Source organism: Seriola aureovittata, chromosome 11, assembly GCF_021018895.1.
Source record: "Seriola aureovittata isolate HTS-2021-v1 ecotype China chromosome 11, ASM2101889v1, whole genome shotgun sequence".
In the NCBI taxonomy this organism is placed as follows: domain Eukaryota; kingdom Metazoa; phylum Chordata; class Actinopteri; order Carangiformes; family Carangidae; genus Seriola; species Seriola aureovittata.
In genome coordinates this window covers 24,362,678-24,384,793 of record NC_079374.1, presented here as the reverse complement: position 1 = coordinate 24,384,793, position 22,116 = coordinate 24,362,678, and the positions used below count along the sequence as shown (strand labels likewise).

Below are 22,116 nucleotides of genomic sequence, written 5' to 3'. Positions count from 1 at the left end.
TGGGTGTTGTGAGTCATCTAGAGTGGGTTTTATTGTGTTCAAATAAAAGTAAGTTAATTAGTCTTATCTGCTACCAGTGTTTGATTTAACCTTCATTTTATCTCCTCGATAAAACGGCTCAGTGATACCCACCATACAAGGAATTTTCTACCTAAGGATTCAGCGGAAATGACACACAGACTGGACATTAAAAACACACATGAAGAAAAAAAAGAGAGTGCTTCTGCTTTTACCTTTATCAGTGAAGTACAAACAATAGCGCCAGCATTCACCATGGGGTTGTGGGGCTTATCTGCAAAACAACAAGAGCTGGGTTAACACTCTGCAGAGAGTCAAAGTGTAAATGTTTAAAGACTGAGAGCTCCGTCTATAGACAGATCAAACAATAACAATCACATCCATGTAGAGCACACACTGACGCAAGATACTACAGATAATAATCTCATAATAATATCCGTATCACTGGTATGTTGTGTGAAGTAAATTGATCTTTGTACCTACATCCAGAACTAACTCTTAAAACAGTGGCTATATTACAAATCCTGCTGAGAACAAAAAATAAGTGATTTCTGTTTTTCTGTCCAGGCAGCAGAGTCATGTAAATGTGTCTCTTTGAGTAGCACAGTGTCAAAAAGGATCAACTACTGTGCAGACAAAGATGTTTCTTTTTGTTTGGGTTTTTTTTTTGAAAAGGAAAAAATTTTAACATTATAATTAGGATATAGTGAAGTTGTGTATTCATGTTAATCAGTCAGCTGTTAAGTGACTTCTGATATATTCCCTCTGCTTGAGAGTTAAACCGAGACAGAGCTGTCTTCCATTTCCATAACTAACCCTGAGAGGAGTTTACTTCCTCTTCCCATTTGTTGTAGAAACTCTGGCCCACACTGGGTTTTCCAACATAGAGAATTACATTAAATTTCATGCTGCCTCCAGCTCTGGACAAACTCTGAATGGGCGTCTTTATGGAAGTCACAATTTTCTAACAAGCGTTGCACCCGGATTTCTGTCATTTGTAACTGCACCTGCGGCATGCTGATGTAGTGGCGTTGTATTGTAATCAGCACAGTGCACCGGGAAAGGCGCTGCCAAAACTGTCAAAGAGAAAGAAAAGAGCTGCAACTTCAGAGCTTATTCCTACAGCAGGAATGTGTCAGGCAGTGGCGCTCTGATCTTTGCTGGCTGTTCCAACAGGGGAATATTGTTTCTTCAAGCACGTCCAGTTTCTTAAATTCACGCTACATCCCTACTACATTACTTTAAGGCGAATTGATGAGGAGGAGAATCATGAGGGCAGACATTACAGGCAGCTAAAAAGTAATAATTCATGTTACTGACAGGATGTTTAAATTTGCCGGGTCTGAAAGTCGTGTACAACCAGTGACGGAGAGGATCAGAGTCAGAGCAGAGGACAGGACGAGGAGTCAAGGTGAGCGGAATCAGGTGAACAGTCATTAGGAGTGTTTAACGCAAAGTCAACATTTACATTACTGTAACGTCACTTTTTATTCATCTTGTTTTAAACTACAAATCCTCCTGAGACGTGGAATAATTAAAGTTTGTGTATTTATATTATTATCAGCTAAAGACAACAGCAACAGAAAATCATGTCCCAGTAAAAATCATTTCCAAAACATTGTCCTTTGTTGCGGACTTATGGACAGTGTTTGTTTTCCATCACTGTATTTTGGAAGAATGACAAAAGTATTGAGCTGGTATGGATTTAATAAATTCTAGAGACACTAACAGTGAATTTTTAATGTGACGTAAAGGCAAAGCTGTGTAGTAAGGCTGAAGAAAAGATTATTTTAATTCTTGATTGATCTGTCGATTATTTTTTTAATTCATAATTATAATTTTAAATCATTTACTTTGGTCTTTACAATGTCATAACATTGTGAAAAATGCACAAGATGATGTCTGCTAATTTGTTATAGTTTATACTGTCCTTTGGGAAATTCTTCAGCTTTCACTACACCTCTGTACACATGCACATACACACATGATCAGGATGGTACCACCTCTGCCTCATTTTAAGCCGGGAAAAACCCTGATGAGACGATGAGAGAGGAAGCCTTCCTCCCTCCAAGATCTAAAGGAGGTCAAGTACAGCTCTCACATCACCTACAGCTCCTCACTGGTGTGTGATCGCCTTACACAACGTGAGGCCATGGGGCCATCCTGGCCAACGCAAAGACTAAACTCCCACGCAGGATGTGATGACAGGATGGCTGCAGTTTAACCACCAATCTGGGGATTGTGGCATTTCCTCTGACAAACAAACTGCAACTTGACCCTGATAATTGTAAGATTTTGTTTCATATCAAAATGTAACATAGATGAGTATATATAATATAAGTCATCCAATAATTCATGTGATGGGCAGCGACTCACATCTTCAGTTTAACCTAACCACGTTTATTTTCACAATGCTGTTAAAAAAACATTTCCACAAATTCTTCCAGTGTCAGCATCTGACTCATTCAGTTGGCAGCTCAGTCACAGTTCTCTCTCTCGCTCTCTCTCTCTCGCTCTCTCTCTCTCTCTTTCTCTCTCTCTCTCTCTCTCTCTGGTGCTAGATCTAGACCGTCCATGAGCACTGATGAGTCACTATCTGGGTTGGTAATGACAGACTGTCCCTAGCCCTAACCCTCTTAGTGTCCATGGGTTCATGGGGGAATGTAGCCAACAATAGCAGTTTACATACATGTGGGAAAAATACTAAAAATGTAGTGGGTGGGGGGACTGGAAGAGCAGCATGCAATTTTCCTCTAATAAACTGTCCACATTTAAGGAGGTGATGTAACAGGTCGTCACTGGCAGTTTGCACACGGTGATGCAATTTTACTCCTCACTTTCATTTGAATACTAACAATTACAGGAAACACTAACTTCCTAAACACTGCCAAAGCCCTCTGTCATCATCATCATCATCACCATCATCATCATCATGTCTCCACTGCTATATTTTGTGTATGGGCTGATGAGTTCTTCAGAGGGAAGAAGTCAAGAAGAAAAAAAGAAAACTCTTAAGTCTCACCATCTTCGTTCAGGAAGAGCTTATTAAAGCGCAGGCCACTGGGCTCCTTTCCAATGAAACTGTGCACGTACTCTGTGCCGTGGTCGTGCACAGCGACAGCATACTTCAGAGGCTTGACACAAGACTGCAGACAGAAGGGGACCTTGGTGTCTCCTACTGTGTGTCTGCAAAAGACAAAAAGATAACAAGTTATCTTAGCAGGCAAAGCAGCTGCAACGTCAGTGATGATAAACAATGACAGAGAACAGAGTAAAAAAAAACATGGAGGAGATATGAAAAAATAAACACTTGTTAAGAAGATTGTCAATGAAGTTTATGGTTTTCCAGGAATACTCCTCTGTTATCCTGAGTGTCACAGCATGAACAGAACTACATGATCTGTTCAGTACTAGTGTTATCTTTATAACTTCCTGTTACACAAACATAACAAAATCTACACACCGTTTACAGCTGCATATCAGAGAACAGAGTCATTACACTACACTTGTGAAAAGTGTTTCAGTGTGCTAGTTTTGTTTTTACTACGAAACCCAAAACCTGTACATTTTATTTATATATAATATTGAACACATATATTGGACATTGTAAGCTTCACAAAGAGAGCGTTAATTACACTGAATGTAAATGCCATTTGGGGATTATTTAACCAACACCCAGCAAGAGGCAAAGAGATGCCATCATAACACTAAGTGAGGAAAATCAAACAAGACCAGGTCAAAAACCAAGTACATGGCTGAACTGTGTCGTATTTTCATTCAGTCTAGTGTATCAGCTGGTTTCAGCCCTTTATCAGTTTGCTTCTCTCCTCCTCTCTGTGCTCACATATACAGTATTTTAGTACATCTGAATTCACAATAAAGCTTTTCTCATTTACATGTCTTTCTGTTTCTATTGTCAGATAATTGAACAACTTTGAAATAGTGACTGAAACGCTGCCCATTTAGACCGCATAGTAACTTCCAAGCTGCTGCTCTGCTGCTGCTAAAATCCTGATTTTATAACCATGACATCGTCTGACAAAATCATCACAAAGACTGAGCTGTGATTGCAGCTGTATTTACATGCACATGATCACTCAGAGGGAAAGTTAGAAGCTCATTCACATCAGCTACTGTGCAGTCAGCAGAGTGGTGTGTCGGCGGAGGGAAAGCCCGATCTCATGCTTGTGGAGCAATACTGGCAACTCTTCTAAGAAAAGTTTTGTCAAAGTCCCTTCATTTGTCAATAGATGCTTTTTTGGAAAATAAGTTGTTAAAGGGGTCTTAAGTCATTAAATCTAGTGACAGAGATGCCAAGTTGGGGACACAGCTTGGTCGCTTCAAATCATTTTGAAAGAGAACTACCAATGATGTAACTTCATCACTCAGTCAACAATATTTGCGTTTATAGGGCCGAACCCACCGTTGCAGTCCAGCCAACAAACATTAAAGTGTTAAGCTAATAATTAAAAAAAAGAATGAAAAAAAAAAACCATCATAGTGTTTTAAATATTTGGTTCACCTCATGAGTCTAGATTCAGAATTTATTATTTGTCACATACATAGCTGAATAGTAAAATCTGGTTGATTCCTAACTGAGCAACAGTGAATAATGATTTTAAAACAGACAAACAATGTCTCACCTCTGTCCGTCGACTGTGCACAGGGAGACGGCCCACAGGTCAGGGTTGAATTTGGCAAGCTGAGGAATGTAGTCTGCAACCTGAAAGAGGTGAGGCGGTTGACAGAGAGTCAGCACAGCAGCAGCGGTTCACCTTACATCTCTGACGTCTGCTGAGGCTCATGTTACAGCGGAAAGCTAACGCCAATACACAATAACAAGACTGACAGAGGTCAACTTCTCGTCTGAGGCTCCCACCCTCAGACCTTCATATCACAGGAGCTACTGCAGGACAAAGTGCTCTGTTTACTTCTGTGTCTTTCAGCCGTGCACAGTACAATGATAAAGATATTTCATGGTGTGGATGCAGGTCATTTACAAATAAACGGTTTCTAAATCAGCTGGCTGTGGGTGGATGCTGGCTTGGTTTCCTCATTTGCTAACACACCCTCTTCACTGGCGACATCTTGACCTTTCAAAGCTGGGAAAGCACACGTATAAATATTAACATTAATTATGGGCCCATTAAGTGTCCCAGTAAGCCTTGTCTAGTGAATGAACAATAGCAGAGCCCTGGAACTGGCTCACCTCAATGACCTGCAGCCATCATTAATGTTATTAATCCCGTCTGTGCTTGCTCCGATTCCACAAGACAAAATGTCTGCTCTGAAAAGGACTACAGACCCTTCTCTCGGCCTCAGGAGGGTGTGAACTACCGTGTCCCGCCTCCAGTGTGCATGGAGTCGCTACATGCTTTTCAGCTGAGAGCAGGAACCTCACTGTAATTTTCTTTTACTTCATGATTTTGCTGCTCCCTCTCTGAACCGTTTTTTAGCCAGCACCTAAAATGATGTGACTCACCAGACAAAAAGCTGCTGCCAAAGACAACTCCACACCAGTGTATGAGAGTAGCAGAGAGCACACTGCTGCTGCGAACACTACTATGATACTTTTGGTTTTCAATCAGATCAGAACGCTGCTGGCTTCCATCCTGGATAAGTAATAAACGACTGATCTACACCTTGACACCAGCTGAATGCCGACTGAAACCAGACCGATGGTAATGAATCTGCATGGGCTAAATAATAATCATGATGCACTGATAGAGAAAAGAAAAGTGTCATGGATCTAAGGACACACCTGTCCTCCAGAGAGATTTTTGGCATTCTCATACAGCTCATCAATATGGGAGGTGAAGGACTGGAAGTCTGGGATGACGAACTTCTTGCGGAAGGCCTGAGTGAGCAGGACAATGTTGCTCTGGACACACCTGATGAACAAAAACCACAAATAGCATGCTAAAACATTGTGACTGCATGCAGTTAAAGGAAAAGTTTGTCAACCAAGTCTGCAACCTCGAAATCTGACAAACTTCTGTGAATGTTTATAGAGATGATTGATGAAGAAGCTTCATCATTATTAATCATCTGCCTTTTTATGATAATGATTTCTTTCACACCAACTGGCTGTGGGAAACCATGGAGACAGTGTCTGTGACATCATCAAAGGCTCAGATTTGGATTTACTAGAGCCAAGAAATAAGCGTCAGTCACAGAAACAACCCCAAAATAAACTCCTCTTTAAACCTCAATGTGTTACCCATACAACAATATAATATCAATACTTTTAAAACTGCTAACATTAGAAGTGAAAATAAATACTTACAGCTTAACTTCCTTCAGACTAAAATCTACTATCTGATTTCTAGTTGTATTTTGAAGAAAGGAGGGAAGTTGGGGGTTTCCCACTGACTAAGATCTAGAGATTTCTCTGTGTCAAGCACCTTTTACCATCCTCTCAGTTTCACATAAACCAGTGTTTTCAATCTTTCTATCCTGTGAAATAAAATCTTATTTTAGATGTTCATAGTTCATACAAAAACAGAATTGCTGCCCAAATGCTGTTTGATGGATATTTTTCTTTTTTGCATGTATGCAATATGCAAATTTCTACATTTAAGTTATGTTGGAATTTGCTCTTTAAAAAATATGGTCATCAAACTGCATCATATAGTTCAAGTTGAAGTGAGCACATGTACATGTGATTAAAAAAAATTAAATAAAAATAGTGCCACCATGGTAGGTGTGTATGATGGAGATCAAACACCCAGACGAGACAGGACATGACAAGACTTACCTCTTGAACAGGTGCCTGTCCAATGTTACGCCATCTGATGTTTTCTTTAGAGTCTCTTTGAGGGTTTCCATACACTCCTTCAGCCGGGGGTCTCCAGTGCGTAGCCCTGTGGCCTTAAGTGCCTAAAATAATAGAATTAAAGAAAAACAATAAATGTATATCAATACACATAAGCTTAAGGAATATTTAGGAACAACTCTGAACAGAAACTTCTAACAAACAAAAACAAAGAGAAACTTGTTGTCATTTCATGCTTGTGTAGTTCAGTGGTATGTGACCATTGAGATGGGTGTTAATGTACTTGTAGTTAATGCTGTGACATTAGCATAAACCACCAAACTGAACTGAATCTGAAGGACTTACTGTGAGAAATTTATGAGCAGGAATCTTCTCTTGACCTTCTGCAACTGTGTAGAAGAGCAAATCCTCCAGACTTGGCAGGATGCCTGCATTTCTTCTTCTAGGTTAGAGAAGACACATGTAAGACACAGCACTTCCAGTAATGTGAAAGTCCTTAAAGAAGTAATTGCTGCTAAAAATCACTTTGTATATGAACCATTATTCTTTTTTTGCTTCAGAGATGATTCTGAATTACATTGGATTAGCAGCAAAGTGGAAAAAAATACCGTTATTGTTGTTGTAGTGTAAATCAAAGTAACTATGATGTCACAGCAGTGGAGGCATGGTTGATATGCAGCAGGATTGCCCTTTAGCACGAGCCACAATTAAGCCCTTTCCCACCTGTCATGCCAGTGTAAACACTGAGCTTATCTGTAACTGCTGATACAGTCTTATCACATTAGTGAGGGATGTCAGTGGCTCATACTGGAAATATGCAATCCAAGTGTAAGCATTAGCCACAGAGGTGTGTGTGTTTGGTTGTACAAAGTGATCAAAGTCTTCACTGGGCATAAACAGACTATATGACTTTACAGTTCTCTGTTGGCAGTTCCCTCTGATGAGACTCTTATGTTTTATAGTTGAAAATCGGGAGATAATGATGGAGCCGAAGCTAAAGTGGTACAAAGATGGGATAAATTAGCCACTGTTGCTAGTAGCGTAAGTCTAATCTTGATCAGAGTTATGCAGTATTGATTAATATAATAGCAGGTTCTACACTAATTTATATCTTCCTCTGTGATACAGCCTGCATCAAATCTTTCCTTTACAATGACATTTTGTACAGTGCTCTGTAATGATTTGCATAATGTCCATGAGGAGAGAGGCATCAGTTCAGGCTTATTTGACTCTCAAACCAAATATAAAAAGTTTAAACGCAGTTTCAACTAACAGCTGCAATTCAGAGTGTGTCCACATGCAAAATGTCAGAGACATGGAGGCGTAGTGACCTTTTCCTTTAACCCGACGTGCCACCACTCGCTTTGTTCACTGGACACACCCCATCAGTGTGGGCACAATTAACAGAAACTGTTGGCTTCCATTGATGTATTCGTACCACTACATGATTCACTTGCATACACTATGTGATGGGAAAAGCAGCTCTAACAGCTTTTGCACTTACAAAGCCACGGGCTAAGAAGGGTAGGAAATGGGTTGACCATTAAATAGATGACACCAGTTAATTAAAGAATCCTTTCAATACAGACAATAGCTGACACTAAATACTACCATCAGTGAATGCAGATTGGTGCATGGTGACTGGTCATGTATCTCTAATATTTTGATTAATGTAAACACATACTACGTGGCCACTCGCGCGTTTTGGCGGTCGTGTCTGGAGCAGCGTTAGACCAGGCCGAAATTCCACAAATTCTCTTGTCTTTACGCTGCTCAGCCCACTGTAGCTCTTGGATTAATAAAGCCAACATCGTGGCCTGTTCACACACTGGCCATGACACAGCAGCACGATCTGCAGTGCAGCAAACTCTGCTTCACACAGAATAACAGTATCCATATTTTGGTTTTCAAGACAAGTTGGATTTTCACACCCTTGAAAAGGTCTCATGAAAGGAACAAGCAGAAGTTGTTACAAAACAGAGCAAATAAGTGTCATCATGTTGCACTGGTGGGTGTAATGAAGCCATGAAAACGTATTCAACGACCCCCCCCATGCCTGTCCAATCAAATCAAAGTCCTTCTCTTTCCCTGACTAGCAGTAATAATGTTATCCATTACAACTTTTAATGTTAAAACTAATTTCCATGAAAAGCCAAACTCATCACCATGTGTAGCCTATCAAACTGAAGCTTCACACTGCACAGATTCAATGCTTCTGATCCAAGTCTCAGGGCCGGTTCATGAGATGTACAGCGGCCACATCAGCATTTGAAATTCCAGGATTTCAATCTGCACCTCCTCCCTGCCTTCACTCCCTCTCTTTTGGCACATCTTCTGTTCCCCACAGACTAAACACTCCACATACAACCAAGGTAACCGCGCCTGAACATGAGCACACAAACCAAGTTCGACTAAAATGCAGTCTGTCAGGCATGCCTAATTCAAAAGGGACTGTTATCGACCGGGCATCTGTCACTGAAACGGCACTTCCATTCAACAGAGTCAACAAGTGAACCACAGAGTCACAAGGCGGCCAGCAAACCGGTGTGCAGGTGTGCTTATGCATCGTGACACATTTACAAGTATGTTGAATTAAGAGTGGATTTTTTTTTTTTTTTTTTTTTTAATAAAGCATCCATCAAACCTGAGACAAGTTCTTATCAATATACCTGTGCAAACACAAGAGTGTCTGCCGCTGCACGTGGGACTGAGAAATTATTGCAATGTTTGTGAAAAGCTCATTAACCACCAAAATACTCTCTGTAGCCGTGGAAGTGCGTTTGTGTTTGTAGAGTGTTGCACTTTCTGCTCTAAAATGTGCAAGAGCCACATGGCAGCACTTTGTGCAGCCACTGCAGAAAATATGAAGGCAAATTAGGAGGTCGTTGGGCAATTAAAGGGGCACTTATCAAATATCTCCTTTTAAAACGTACTTAAATTACTACACTGTTAACCATGGCAGAAAAAAGTGGCAGCTTTAATAGTTGCTTTTTTTTTTGTTTCTATTCAAATCTCTTTTTTCCTTTTTCTTGTGGACATTCAGCATTGTTGTTAACACTGTTGACAAGCAGGTACAGTGCTATTAAGTATTAGCAGCACTACATGGCTGCGTTTATATTTGTAGTTAAGTCAAGTCTGGGCCAAACACAAAGACATTGAGCCACTGTTGCCTTTTAGGGAACACATTAAACTCAAGTAACTCATTTTCTGGTGTTTCAGTGACCTATGCTGCATGCTCAGCGTTACACACAACCTCATTGAAAATAAAATTTAAAAAAACAAAGTTTGTCCTGACAATAACTCATGCTGCAAGTGAACTTCATCTGTCACAGATCCTGACAGACAGTTTACTGCACATGACGGGGCAGATGGATGAATTAACACATATCCATATCACATAATCCTGTGGTTGGATTTTCTCAGTTGTTGCCGGCCAACATGAACTCAACTAAATGAACAAATGCACCAGAGAGTGTGTGTAAACTGCACAAACAGCTCAGGTGTGAATGAAGCCTAAAAACACCTTGTTTCTCTGCATTTGTACATTTGGAAATCTCTTCCTCTTCACAGGCAGATGGCTGAGTCCATTTGCCTCCGGCTGACTGCTCATTGGCGTGAGCACAACACTCAGAGTTTCCTGGATACAAAGTAAAGACTGAGCTTTGTTTTAAAAATCTATTTTTGCTCTAGAGTTGCAGTTCTGTGGGCTCACAGCATGGTATTAACGGCCAGTATTTTATTATTTATACAGCACTCAGTGCATTTATTGTTCAATTCACTTCACATGTCAGTGGTCTAGCTATAGTAACATACTTCATTACCTCATATCCCCTATGTCCTCTGCAGCTCTCGTAGCTGGATTTCAGTAAAATGGTGCTTAGAAATCATGTTTTGAAAAATGTATTAATTATAAAACACCACAAGGGCCTGATTTTATTTTCACTGATCCATAATTCTGTTATAGAGAAAAGATCCCTCCCTACTCATACATGGTTCTTTTTCAGTTTTTCTTTTCTTTTCTATATGTGTACAAGTATTTTGTGATCTGTGACAAGCACAAATATGTCATATACATTCAGTTTAAAATCTGAAACACATCGTATGGAAATATGAACGATAATAAATGTCAATAAAAAAAATTATCAAAAGAAATATGTTTTTGGATACACTGGAACATAAACAATAGTATAAACCATAGGTGCTTTGAGGACTAAGACATGCTAAGATTACCATACATTAAAAGATGTAAATGGCAGATAGCATGAACTCAAAGTCCAAGCAGTACACTGCCAAAAGCTGGCTGTAATTGTCAACTTTCTGGCCTGAGAGTGTTGGTATATCCTTGGCAAGGTCACAGCAGTGACTTAACACCAGGCTTAGTTTCAGTAAGCAGTATGTTAGAGCTTACCACCAATTTGCTATTCTGTCATGTGTATCACAACAGTCATTTGTCTGTTTTTGATAAATTAACCCCGACCTACCTCTGCCCATCATAGCTGTAACTGATCCTATAAATTGCTTGGGGTAAATGGCTGCGAGCCAAGAAAGGTCTTACTGTTCAACATGTCTGTGAGGCCTTGATGTAACAGAAATCTAGCACTGTGTTTTCCTGTCAGTTACACCACGTGATACAGCTCAGTTTACAGCTTGGCGACTAACCCTTACAGTGTCAAAAAAATGACAACAATTGGCTCAATTTCAAAATAAAAAAGGAAACAGAGCAGAGATTTCACTACATGTTATTTCAGAGACTGTTTCTCAGTGCACATAATGGGATGTTAAGTCATCAACCACATTTCCTTCTGTGGTTTATCTCACGAGTCACCATCAGTGAGACACATCATCCCTCATGTATCCATTCTTCCTCTGACCCATGAAATGTGAATCACAGGACGGACCCCAAGTATTGGGAACAGTTATGTTTCCATGCATGGTGTCATCCTGAGCATCTGAACACGTGAACACATTCACTCTCCACTTCATGCTCGGGTGAAGACACTTGCTTTGTTTATCCCGTTTTCTGTTTTCAACATACCACAGGCTCAGTGCAGAGATGTTTGTCTTGCATTGACCCGGAGGCTTTGTGACGTAGTGTCAGCTACAGAACAGGATCAAACAGCGTTTGCATTCCTGCGCATATCCATGATCTACTGCAGGAACCTAACCTGTAGCATGGGGCCTCCCATACCATGAACTTTTAAGAATGCTGTGGCTTTGAAGCCGGGTTCTTTGTGTTTCCACTGTATTTTTCTTCAATGCAGCCATCTCCTGAATACTAAGGATGACCTGGGCTGCTTACTGACAGTATCTGAAACTTGCATTTGATATCACTTCCTGAGAAGTGTGGAAATTTAGTCCCAGGACCCAAATCATGGGGGGGGGGGGGGGGGGGCAGAACCCGTGACAAAAACTACATGATATGTCACTTTTCAGGAAGTTCCTTCAGTGGGAAAGACTTATTAGAGGCTGGAAAGCTACTGACCCAGAGAGGACTTTGCTTATGTGACAGCAGACTCAGCAGTGCGGTATTTACACTGGCAGAGCAAATCCAACCCCTTAGTGATGACACCGCCCCGTCCTTGTGTATCGTCATTTCTAGGTCAGGAAATATCTCAGTGATGTTGGCAGCAGCGAGATCATAAAAACTCCCTTCAAAGGGAAACACATGGAGTGCAGTCACTGTACAGCCAGCCGGTTGCGGGGAATAAGACTTGAAATGTGAATTGGCTGATATGGATCATTTGAATCCAACAATGGTGAATGAGATCAGTATTTGCCAAAACCACCAGTAATTTCATTCATGTCAAGAGAAAACTGAAACAATGGGGTAATTTGAAAATGCTGAACAGAACTGGTTCTGCTATAAATCTAAATAAGGAGTTTGTCTAAGCTGCAGTACAATGACAAGAATTCACACTGATGTAGACTTCACTAATTTATCAGGACAGCTGTCCTGAAAATCAGTACTGAGCTTTTTGCTAAAAAAAAAAAAAAAAAAAAAAAACATAAACATTACACTCTTGTACAACTCTTTGAATACTATGACAACTTAACAGAAAAGCTTCATATACACTTCACTTACACAGGAAGACTGCTTAAGATTCATGTCTCAAGACTTTATCAAAAGAAGAGCAAATAGCACGAATTGTTTGCATGCAATTTAATAGCTACTGTTTATTACATTTTTATTACTGTATATATTATGTTTATTACTGTCACGTGAACTGAGCTGAAGCCACGCACAAGCTGAATCTGGATATTTTTTGTTTTCCACTTCCTATCAGGCCACTGTTCCGTTGTACAGGACAGAAAACGGATACCGTCAGTGGTCTGGAGGAGCCCCTCCAGCTGTGACCTGCAGCCTCTCCACTGAGTGAGTAGGAGGTCACAGTAGAAACCACTAGAAGCCATTCAGTTATCTCCAGCCAGGCATCACTCATCCTTCTAACAGACAGCGTGACAGAAATCAAATATCCTTAAGATGTTTGATTCCATTGTGACAGTACTAAGGTTGAATTTATCTTTATTTTGACCTTCTAACTGCTTTTAAACATGAAGGTGGACCTCACCCCCGACCCGAGAACAGGCCCTCTGATGTTTCACTTTTAAAAGTGCTGCACCACGCTGCGTTTCCTCTCCACATGGGCATACATCTAACCTAATTTTCAGGCCAGTGAAGGCTAACTAATATCCTGATTAACTCTGGGTTACGTTGCCGCCGGTATCTGAAGGAGTTGTATTTATATAGCTACTTGGCACAAGGCCACCGGAGGATGAACAAGTCCCACATGGTTGGTAGCTGCTGTTATTAGGCCACCGGCTGTGCTCTTATGGTGTATTACATACAAGTGTGTTGGGTTCGGTTTAATTTGCCTATAAGCAACACGTGTGTGTCTTGCTAGCGGTTAAGATAGTTAACTAGCTACATTATTGTGCCTCTGTGTTTGAGACGCGGAGAGAATAACGTTACATCCGCTCGCGCCTGTATGCGTCATGACTCGCCATAAACGCCGGTCGTACCATCATTTAATTGACTCAGTTTATTCCCTAAGAAAAAAAACCTACTTGTCGCTGGCTTCTTCGCTGCCGCCTCCATCCTTCTTTAGCTGTTCGTCCAGCTCCACTGCGCCTTCGGTTTTCGCGCAGTACGAGCGAACCGGTGTGGCGCAGGGCGCGGTGCGGAGAGCCGGGCGGTGAGCAGCGGCATGGAGGACCTTCAGTTGAGTAGACACGGATCGGGCATCAACGGAGGCGGCGCCGAAGCAGCAGTGGCGGATCGGCAACCAGGTCTTCTGTCTACAGCCGGGCAAGGGACGCTTGAGGGTGGCTTCAAACAACTCCTTCAGCACTGTGGAAAACCTAAAATGTAACATCTCAATCCTGTCGGGCAGTTAGAGAGAAAGTGTGTTTCCTAATACACGTCCTTTGGCAAGTGTAGAGCTGTTCAGACACGACTGTAACCACGATGACTGTCTGGCGATGACTCATAACCACCAGGAGTCCAACAAATACCGGCACGCGCTCACACCCATGTACGCTCCTATTGGTGGAGACGAAGTGACGTCAGTATTCAACGATAATTTATGAGGCTGTCAAGTTCTCTATTGGCTTGTCTTCTTGTCTATTAATTCCTGATGTGTGTTTTTTTTTTTTTGGACAGTGGGCTGATTGAGCCGGTTAGCACTGACTTTTATTTCCATCGTCGATAAACGTATATGACGTATTTATCTGTTATCTATTGTAATGTTTTCAGTAAAGAAATAATGGCCGCCTGTATATAATGAGATCCTGTTTCCTCTTTTTTTTTTAAATGCAATTCTTAATTTAATGCGTTGAATCTTACAAGAGAGTCATAGTTATGATTATTAGGCCTATTAATTTTATTATTACTCTTGGGAATGTAAATAGAAATTATTTTGTTAAAATTCAGTCTTAATTTAAAGAGACGTTTGTTACTACCGCAACATTTGTAACATTCATTTGTCTTTCTGGCATAATATTATGTTGCACTATTGTAACTTCATGAAAACTATAAATACAGTTCTATACGTTTAAAAAAAACAGGCTCACAAATGCAATAATGTCTTAGTTTTATGTATCAGTATGAAAATGAATCTCACACTGACACTTTTAGCTTTACAGAACTTATGTAGGTTCTTCACATTTTTTACATATTTTCCACTTTCACCTCCTTTAGTCTAAATAGTTGCTGGGAATACATTATTTTTTATTTCCCTCAGTTTAGTCTGTCAGGCAGAGTTTATGCCACGACTTGTGCTACATGACCCATGTACATGACTGATGCAGGAAGGAAGCAGAAACGCCTGACAGACTAAACTCAGGACGGAAAAGACCCTTTGCCCTGCAGCAGCTCTCCACGTCCTCCAGTGTGTTCAAACGTCACTTTCAGAAGTTGCCACGAATACACAGCAGCGGCATGATGTGGAAGTTAGTGAGCTGCACACTGTGCTTCTTTGTCTCCTTACAGCTCAGTTTATGGTGCGTTTGGGCCACAGCAAATGAGCTGGACAGCGAGGTCAAGATCGAGGTTTTGTTCAAACCCGAGGAGTGCACTCAAAAGAGTAAAAAAGGAGATCTGATAAACCTTCACTACGATGGGTTCCTCGCCAAAGATGGTTCCCAGTTCTACTGCAGGTTGGTGGTTTGAGAAAAAAAAACTTGGGAATTGTAGTCAGTCCTGCTTTTAGACCTGGATGAAAATCTGTATATGACATGAGCTCAGATTCATTCTTAAGTGTATGTGTTGTATAAATCCTTTATAAGTGAAAGCTGAGTGACTGATTGGATGCTGTGTCTTTTTGTATTATTTCTGCCTCAGTCGATCAGACAAAGCCGGGCATCCTCAATGGTTTGTGCTGGGTGTCGGACAAGTCATCAAGGGCCTGGATATTGGAATAATGGAAATGTGTCCTGGAGAGAAACGAAAAATAACTGTTCCACCTGCCCTGGCATTTGGAGAAAAAGGCAAAGGTGAGTAAATGTAAATATTGTATAGAATCCTGAGGTTTAGTATTGCACGTCCATTCAGTTGGGAGACTGGAAAAGCCAGATTTTGAAAAGAAATGATGCACGAGAAACAAAAAATAGCATGTCAAGCTCCGAAAACACTGGATTCTTGGTTTCCCACAGTGCAACTTGATGGCATCTATTCATTAAACACTCCCTCTGTGTCTGATAAACATCTGCGTATCTGTGATCAATTGCCAGGGTTATTTACTCAGCTTTTAGAAAGCTCTTCCAGAGCCCCAGTGGACATTACACTGTTTACTGCAAACTGTCTCCACATAAAGTAAATTGATCTTTGTGAGTAAAGTCAGTGGAATAAGTACCATAAAGTTTTCAGTTGCATTACCACACAATTAAAAGATGTTAAGCAAGTTGGTTTTCATGCCTGAAATGAATGTGTCCGTGGCCACATGGAACATAGAAAATCTGTGGAAATGGACAGCAGTAGTTTACATATGTTGTGATTAATGAGTTAAGAACAATACATCCTACTTATAGAGTCTTTTAAACTGATTACCAACTGTATTATACTGTTTCTGTGGTGGAAGAACTACCTTCATGCTGTCTTGTTTTCTTTTCACAGCACTTTAGTTGAAAGGGCATCACACCCCTTGCAGTGTCTGCTACTCATCTGCCCATGGCATGTGCTGTAAGCATGCACAGAGGTTTAAAGGTCTCTGCTTCATTTATCTCTTTCTTGCATGCATTGGAGCTGACTAGTCTTTTACCTTTCAACTACTCTTTCCTACAAACCCTCTTCGTGTTGATGTTCATAAATGCACTACGGTATGATCTGATGGTGGTATTGCCTGGCCTGGGGGTCTGCATCTCAGGTTTGATCACTTTACTTTGACTTCATTCTTTGTCTGTGGAAAAAAAAGGTTTTGCTGAGCATGCATGCTTTTGATGCCTATGCACCAGTTTATATACAGTCAAACCCATCCAGTGTTTTAAGCTGAGTTTTTCTCTCTTCACCCCTCATTAAAAAGTAAAAACTTTAAATATATGTCACTGTAGTTATAATATTCTCTTTTCTTGCCCAGGTATCAAATCCCTTACAGGGTTTTATTTTGAAACCAAATATACCAAAATATGTCTTTTTTCATTTTTGTGACTAATAGTTTTTTTTTGTTTGTTTTTACCTGCACCATGGAGGTAATGTTTTCACCAATGTCTGTTAGTTGATTTGAATATTTGATTTTTTTTAGTTGATTTAGTTTGTTTGTTTGTCAGCAGGATTGAATGACTCAACCAATTTGCACCAAACTTGTTGGAGTGATAGGTCATGCACCAAGGAAGAACCCATTCAATTTTGGGGCAGATCAGGATAATTTACTATGAATTAGATTTTTTTTCTCTGAAGTCTGGTGTATGTTGTTTGACTTTGGCCTTGACGGTGGTCTGTGCTCTCTGAGTGCCCTTCTAGTTATTAGTAATGTAATAATTATGGGTCATGTTTATGACATAATTGCATGTAGTCTTGTAAATTTTTAATGATCTGTTTTTTCCCTCCTACTAAAATAGATCCAGTGCCGCCCAATGCTACGGTGGTCTTTGAGGTGGAGGTCTACTCAGTGTCCAGGGGACCACGCAGTATGGAAGCTTTCAGACAAATGGACATCGATAAAGACCAAAGTCTCACAAAGGCTGAGGTAACTAAAAGAGTAAATTAAAGAGGAGCTTAGACAGAAAAAAAGCTTGTTTTATGTTAATATGTCATAATTAACTGCTGAGCACCTATTAACCTCTTTTCCTCTTTCTGTGAAATGTTTTTATTTTATTTATTCATATATTTTTTTGTGAGAATAATATCTGACTTTTTTACGTTCTTTTTATGTGCAGATTAAACAAATGAGATTAATTTCATGAAGTAAGCTTTAGTGTTGCTGATAGGCATATTTCTAAACTTTGGCGACACTAGCTGTTTGACCCTGCTTCCAGTCATGCTAAATTAAGCTAAAGTAAGCTAACTGCCTCCTGGCTCCAGCTTCATGCTGAACGTACAGACAAGAGAATTATGAGTTATGTCAATCTTACCATCTAACTCTTGAAAATAAAGTCAATAAGTGTGTTTCTCAAAATATTAAGCCTTTTTTTTTTTTTTTTTTTCCTGCCCTTAGATTGTCAAAATTAGCACAAACCAACTGATACACAACAGCCCTGGGGCCTTAGCACAGTTGCTAATAATTTTTCCCTAAAAATATGTTTTCCATCAGTTTGTCTTCATCTAAATTTGGTGCCAGAATAAGAAACCAACAGCCCCTATTTATTTATTTTTGTATAGGACAAAACAACATAGAAGAATTTTAAATTCTCGATGCTATAATAACCAAACATAAAGACTGTTATTATGCTGCCAATATGTCGTAATCCAGTCATGCTTTTATCTGGGTTGTTGTTAGCAGCTTGAACAGGTGCTAAAGAGGTGAACGACCGCCTATAAACACCACAGTATTATTTATCACCAGTGTGATGTGTTGATTGAAAAGCACAACAGGAGCTTGTTATGTAAGAGGAGTGTTGTAAAAGTACAATGTGTGGCTGTTATTTATCCTGTATATGTGACCAATAAAGTTTTCCTTTATTTTCAGGTGAAGGAATATTTGAAACTGGACTATGAAAAAGGAGGGAAGCCACGTGATGAGCCTTTCTATGAGAAGATCATAACTGATATATTCCACAAGAGTGACCGGGACAGAGACGGACTTATCAGTGCAAGGGAGTATAATATTTATGAACACGATGAGCTCTAGTGTCAGAAATAGTTGATCCTGGTCTTTTTTTACTTTACATACTTTGATCAGTTAGAGAGAAAACATGAATAGGTTAAGGAAAAATCCATCCTCAGATGCTCTTACACTGTCAGATGTCTGTTTATGATTTTCAGTCAGATTTTTTTATGTTTTTATTTTTTAGTCTTTACTTCAACAGGCCTCATTTCCTGTATCCTAACCCTGCATGCTTCTGTCATAGACGAAGAACATGAGGTCAGGAGGGGTCAAAACATTTAGGCTAATGCTCAGACTTATACTACATACAGTAGAGAAGGTACATAGAGTAGAGCATTTGCAAAGATTTGCAAATTTGACTTTTTGAGTGACTGGCATTTTCTTTAGAAATCCTTGTGCTGTGAAAATACTGTAGCTCTGAATATCACAATCACCTTGTCCATGTTAGACCAGTTATTCATGATAATGATGAGAACATTTTCACAGGCTTCTCATTGATCTACTGCAGCTGAGATTGTATTTCATCAGTATGTTGCTTTGGATTGAATGAATAAAACATCAAACACCTAAATGGGATCCAAAATACTGGGGAATCGCCCTTAGCTGTTTTTTTTAAAAACGTCTTGAAGAGTTTCAGGGTGGATTTTTCTTTTAAAAAGCAGACAGAATATAACTGTGTCCCCAACACAGCTTTCCAAACCAGCAGACTAGACAAGTATTAAACTATGCGAGTAAGAACATCTGCATCACCTGTGAAAACCTTTACTTTTCTGCAAACACCACTTCATTTTAATATTTGAAATGTTTTATTCTTATCTTTTGGTTAACTCTCAATTTGCAGCACAAAGAACAAACCAAAAAGATTTCACAATGATGTGGAATCAGTGGCTTTAAGACTAGAACACGACCGCCACAGTAAGAACTGAGACCATGAACAAACATCTCCAACTTAGCCACCTTCCTCTGAATGTTCTGCCCTCTAATCTGCAGTATTGCACTAGTGCACGGAGGTGACTACATTACTTTTTAATTTTTCAAATTGAATGTCCAATATAAACAAACAGAGATTAAATGTGGCTGTGGTTTGAATATAATTGATGATAAAAATGCACATGCGTATGTGTTGTGGTCTGTCAGAAATGTTTACAAGTTTTGTGTACATCTTTTCATCATGATTAACATTGTATTCAGGTGAAACATTGTTGTATTTAGTAACACAATAAATAAACCATGTTATAGTGGAAAACTACAGTATGTCCCATGTAATTCATATTTTCCTCCTTGGTGGAAACCATGGATTCATGGGCTTTTTCCCAAGAGGAGAAAAGGAAAAATAGAGATTTTGCATTTGCATTTAACTTCCAGCTGTGGTGGACATGAGGACGGACCTTGTGAGACAAATGTATTTTAGTGCAAAGTGTTTTCTGATTACGTTTTGCTCATTGTAAGACATGAAATGATGAGACACTGACTAGATGGTTAACTCTCACAGATGACATGCATGACAACAGCTGTCAGTGTTTTCCGTGTATAGGATCGTTCATAAATGCGTTTTGTTTGTCTTTATCAGGTCAGCTACTATAGGCATTTCTCTCCAGTGTGTGTGTTGGGGTGCACATACACACACTCGCCACTAGAGGGAAATGCTCAGCCAAGAAAAAAACGTCCCTAAATGAGAGAAATTTCCAACAAAACCTGAAAGACTCCAGAGCTGTGGAGAGATTGTTAGCAATCCTCCGGGGGTTTGACCATGGGTGACCTCACAGAGTAAATGAAGCCGTTGTTAATATAAAACATAGGGATCAGTGCAGCTTTAAGAAAACAAGTGGAAAAGATGTAACTACAGACATAATGTCACTGGTCTGTAGCAGTGTGTTATAGTACAGCATGGAGACTGAGTTGTCACTGTATGTGAGAAGCAGAAAGGTGTTTGAACAAAGTGAAGGAAATGTCTTGAAGTGTTATTTCCCTTTTAAAGGCCTGTATGCATAAAAATGCTTTAAAGCTTGTTTTCCATGACATGGAAGGCTTTTCTCTTTCTATTCCAATATAAATTCTTAAGATGTTTCATTTTATTTCTACAGCAAAAGCTTTTAATTAACTCTCTAGTTATTATGTTGAGATACTGTGGATCATATACAAGTAACTCTTAAAACATGTCATGTTTTTTTTAATATTAAAGTTATGGAGCCCTCTGGTGGAGTAAGCTCATATGGCACATGCATGAATGTACAGACTGTTGAATGTTGTTGGGACAGTTAAAGTTCAGTTCAGTATGTTCATCAGGATGGGTGGGGGTGGGATAAAGGGGGTGAGATGGTGGGGGTGTGAGATGGTGGGGGTGAGATAGAGGGGGGTGCAATAGAGAGAGAGGGGTGGGTGAGATAGGGGGTGGGATGGGGGGTGAGATGGTGGGGGTGCAATAGAGAGAGAGGGGCGTGAGATAGAGAGAGGTGACATAGAGAGGGGGATGAGTTGAGAGGGGACGAGATAGAGAGAGGTAACGAAATATAGAGGGGGGCGAGATAGATAGAGAGGGGAGGTGAGATAGAGAGAGGGGGGTGGAGAAGAGTTGTGGCACCGGTTCATTTGTCGTCGTCATGGCAGCAGCAGCAGCAGCAGCAGAACAGTCTCATGCACAGAGGTTGTTTGGTTTCCTTCTTCTTCTTCTGTTCAATGATCAAAAACAACACGTCAGGACAGAAGTCACAATAAAGGCCACAGTCAATAAAATTAACCCGAGCAGACGTCTCGCAGTAACAGACCACCACACTGCTCCAATGTTCCTGAGGAGAATTCATCACCTCACAACTCACAGAGGTTCTTCTGCTTTCAGCTCAATGAAGAAGAAAAACTGCCTCTGACTTGTGGCTCATCATGAAGCCTTCACACTGTCTGTGCTGATTCCTTCTATGTAACTGAACATCATTTGAGCAAATCTGTCCTGGTGAACTTCCATTGTGGTCTCACTGATTATAATTCCATGTAAATACTGCCTTACCTTTGAGGTGGTGCTGCAGACCTCATCTGTTGTAGCTTCAGACAGGGGCGGGTCTTTTCTGGTGGAGGACGTCAGAGGAGAGGGGGAGTCCTGTGTCATCGGCCTTGCAGAGAAACTTATCCACATGGGCTCTTCCTTCTCGGTGTGAGGCTCCGGGGTTTTCTGTTTCAGGACCCTTTTCTTGACGAGAGAGCCTCGTCCTGTCAGGATGGATTTCATCGTTTTAATGGCTCCTGCCAGAGTCTTCTTCGCTGCTCTGTCCTTTGACACCTGGGAACTGGCAGGAGCAACAGCACTGGAGGATCCTTTAACCACTGAGGCTTTAATGGCCACAGAAAGGACAGGGTTGACCACATCGAGAGCCTCAGTGGCGATGGCCTCCGTGAAGTCAGGTGAGATGCTGACGGGGATATCTGCACCGATGGTATCACTGACAGCCTGACTGAAGGAGCTTTCCACGCTACTCTGGACGTCATAGTTGAAAAACTTTTTCAGATGCTCGGAGGAAATGGGGCTCTTCAGGATCGCGGTGCGAGATGTGGTGGATAACTGACTGAGTGACCGCA

General features: G+C 40.5%; 2 protein-coding genes across 4 annotated transcripts in view; one reads left to right on the top strand and one right to left on the bottom strand.

Annotated features, from left to right (window-relative positions):
- glsb (glutaminase b) overlaps window positions 1-14,326 on the bottom strand; it is a 40,023-nt gene extending 25,697 nt beyond the window's left edge. Inside the window, exons 1-7 of one of the 3 annotated variants that reach the window (XM_056389197.1) lie at window positions 13,859-14,326; window positions 7,139-7,235; window positions 6,776-6,897; window positions 5,780-5,909; window positions 4,662-4,741; window positions 3,041-3,204; window positions 234-292 (exon numbers count right to left, since the gene is read on the bottom strand). In XM_056389197.1, the coding sequence (XP_056245172.1) occupies window positions 234-292; window positions 3,041-3,204; window positions 4,662-4,741; window positions 5,780-5,909; window positions 6,776-6,897; window positions 7,139-7,235; window positions 13,859-14,166 (960 nt within the window). In that variant the 5' untranslated portion in view covers window positions 14,167-14,326. The remainder of the gene's footprint in view (window positions 1-233; window positions 293-3,040; window positions 3,205-4,661; window positions 4,742-5,779; window positions 5,910-6,775; window positions 6,898-7,138; window positions 7,236-13,858) is intronic. The other 2 variants (XM_056389196.1, XM_056389195.1) reach the window with 2 other exon arrangements.
- Window positions 14,273-19,798, top strand: fkbp7 (FKBP prolyl isomerase 7). Its single transcript, XM_056389601.1, is given in 6 exon segments — window positions 14,273-14,355; window positions 15,162-15,196; window positions 15,199-15,448; window positions 15,633-15,784; window positions 17,345-17,472; window positions 18,412-19,798. Coding segments are annotated over 6 exon segments (810 nt in total). The 3' UTR covers window positions 18,574-19,798.
- Window positions 19,799-22,116: the final 2,318 nt, after the last annotated feature.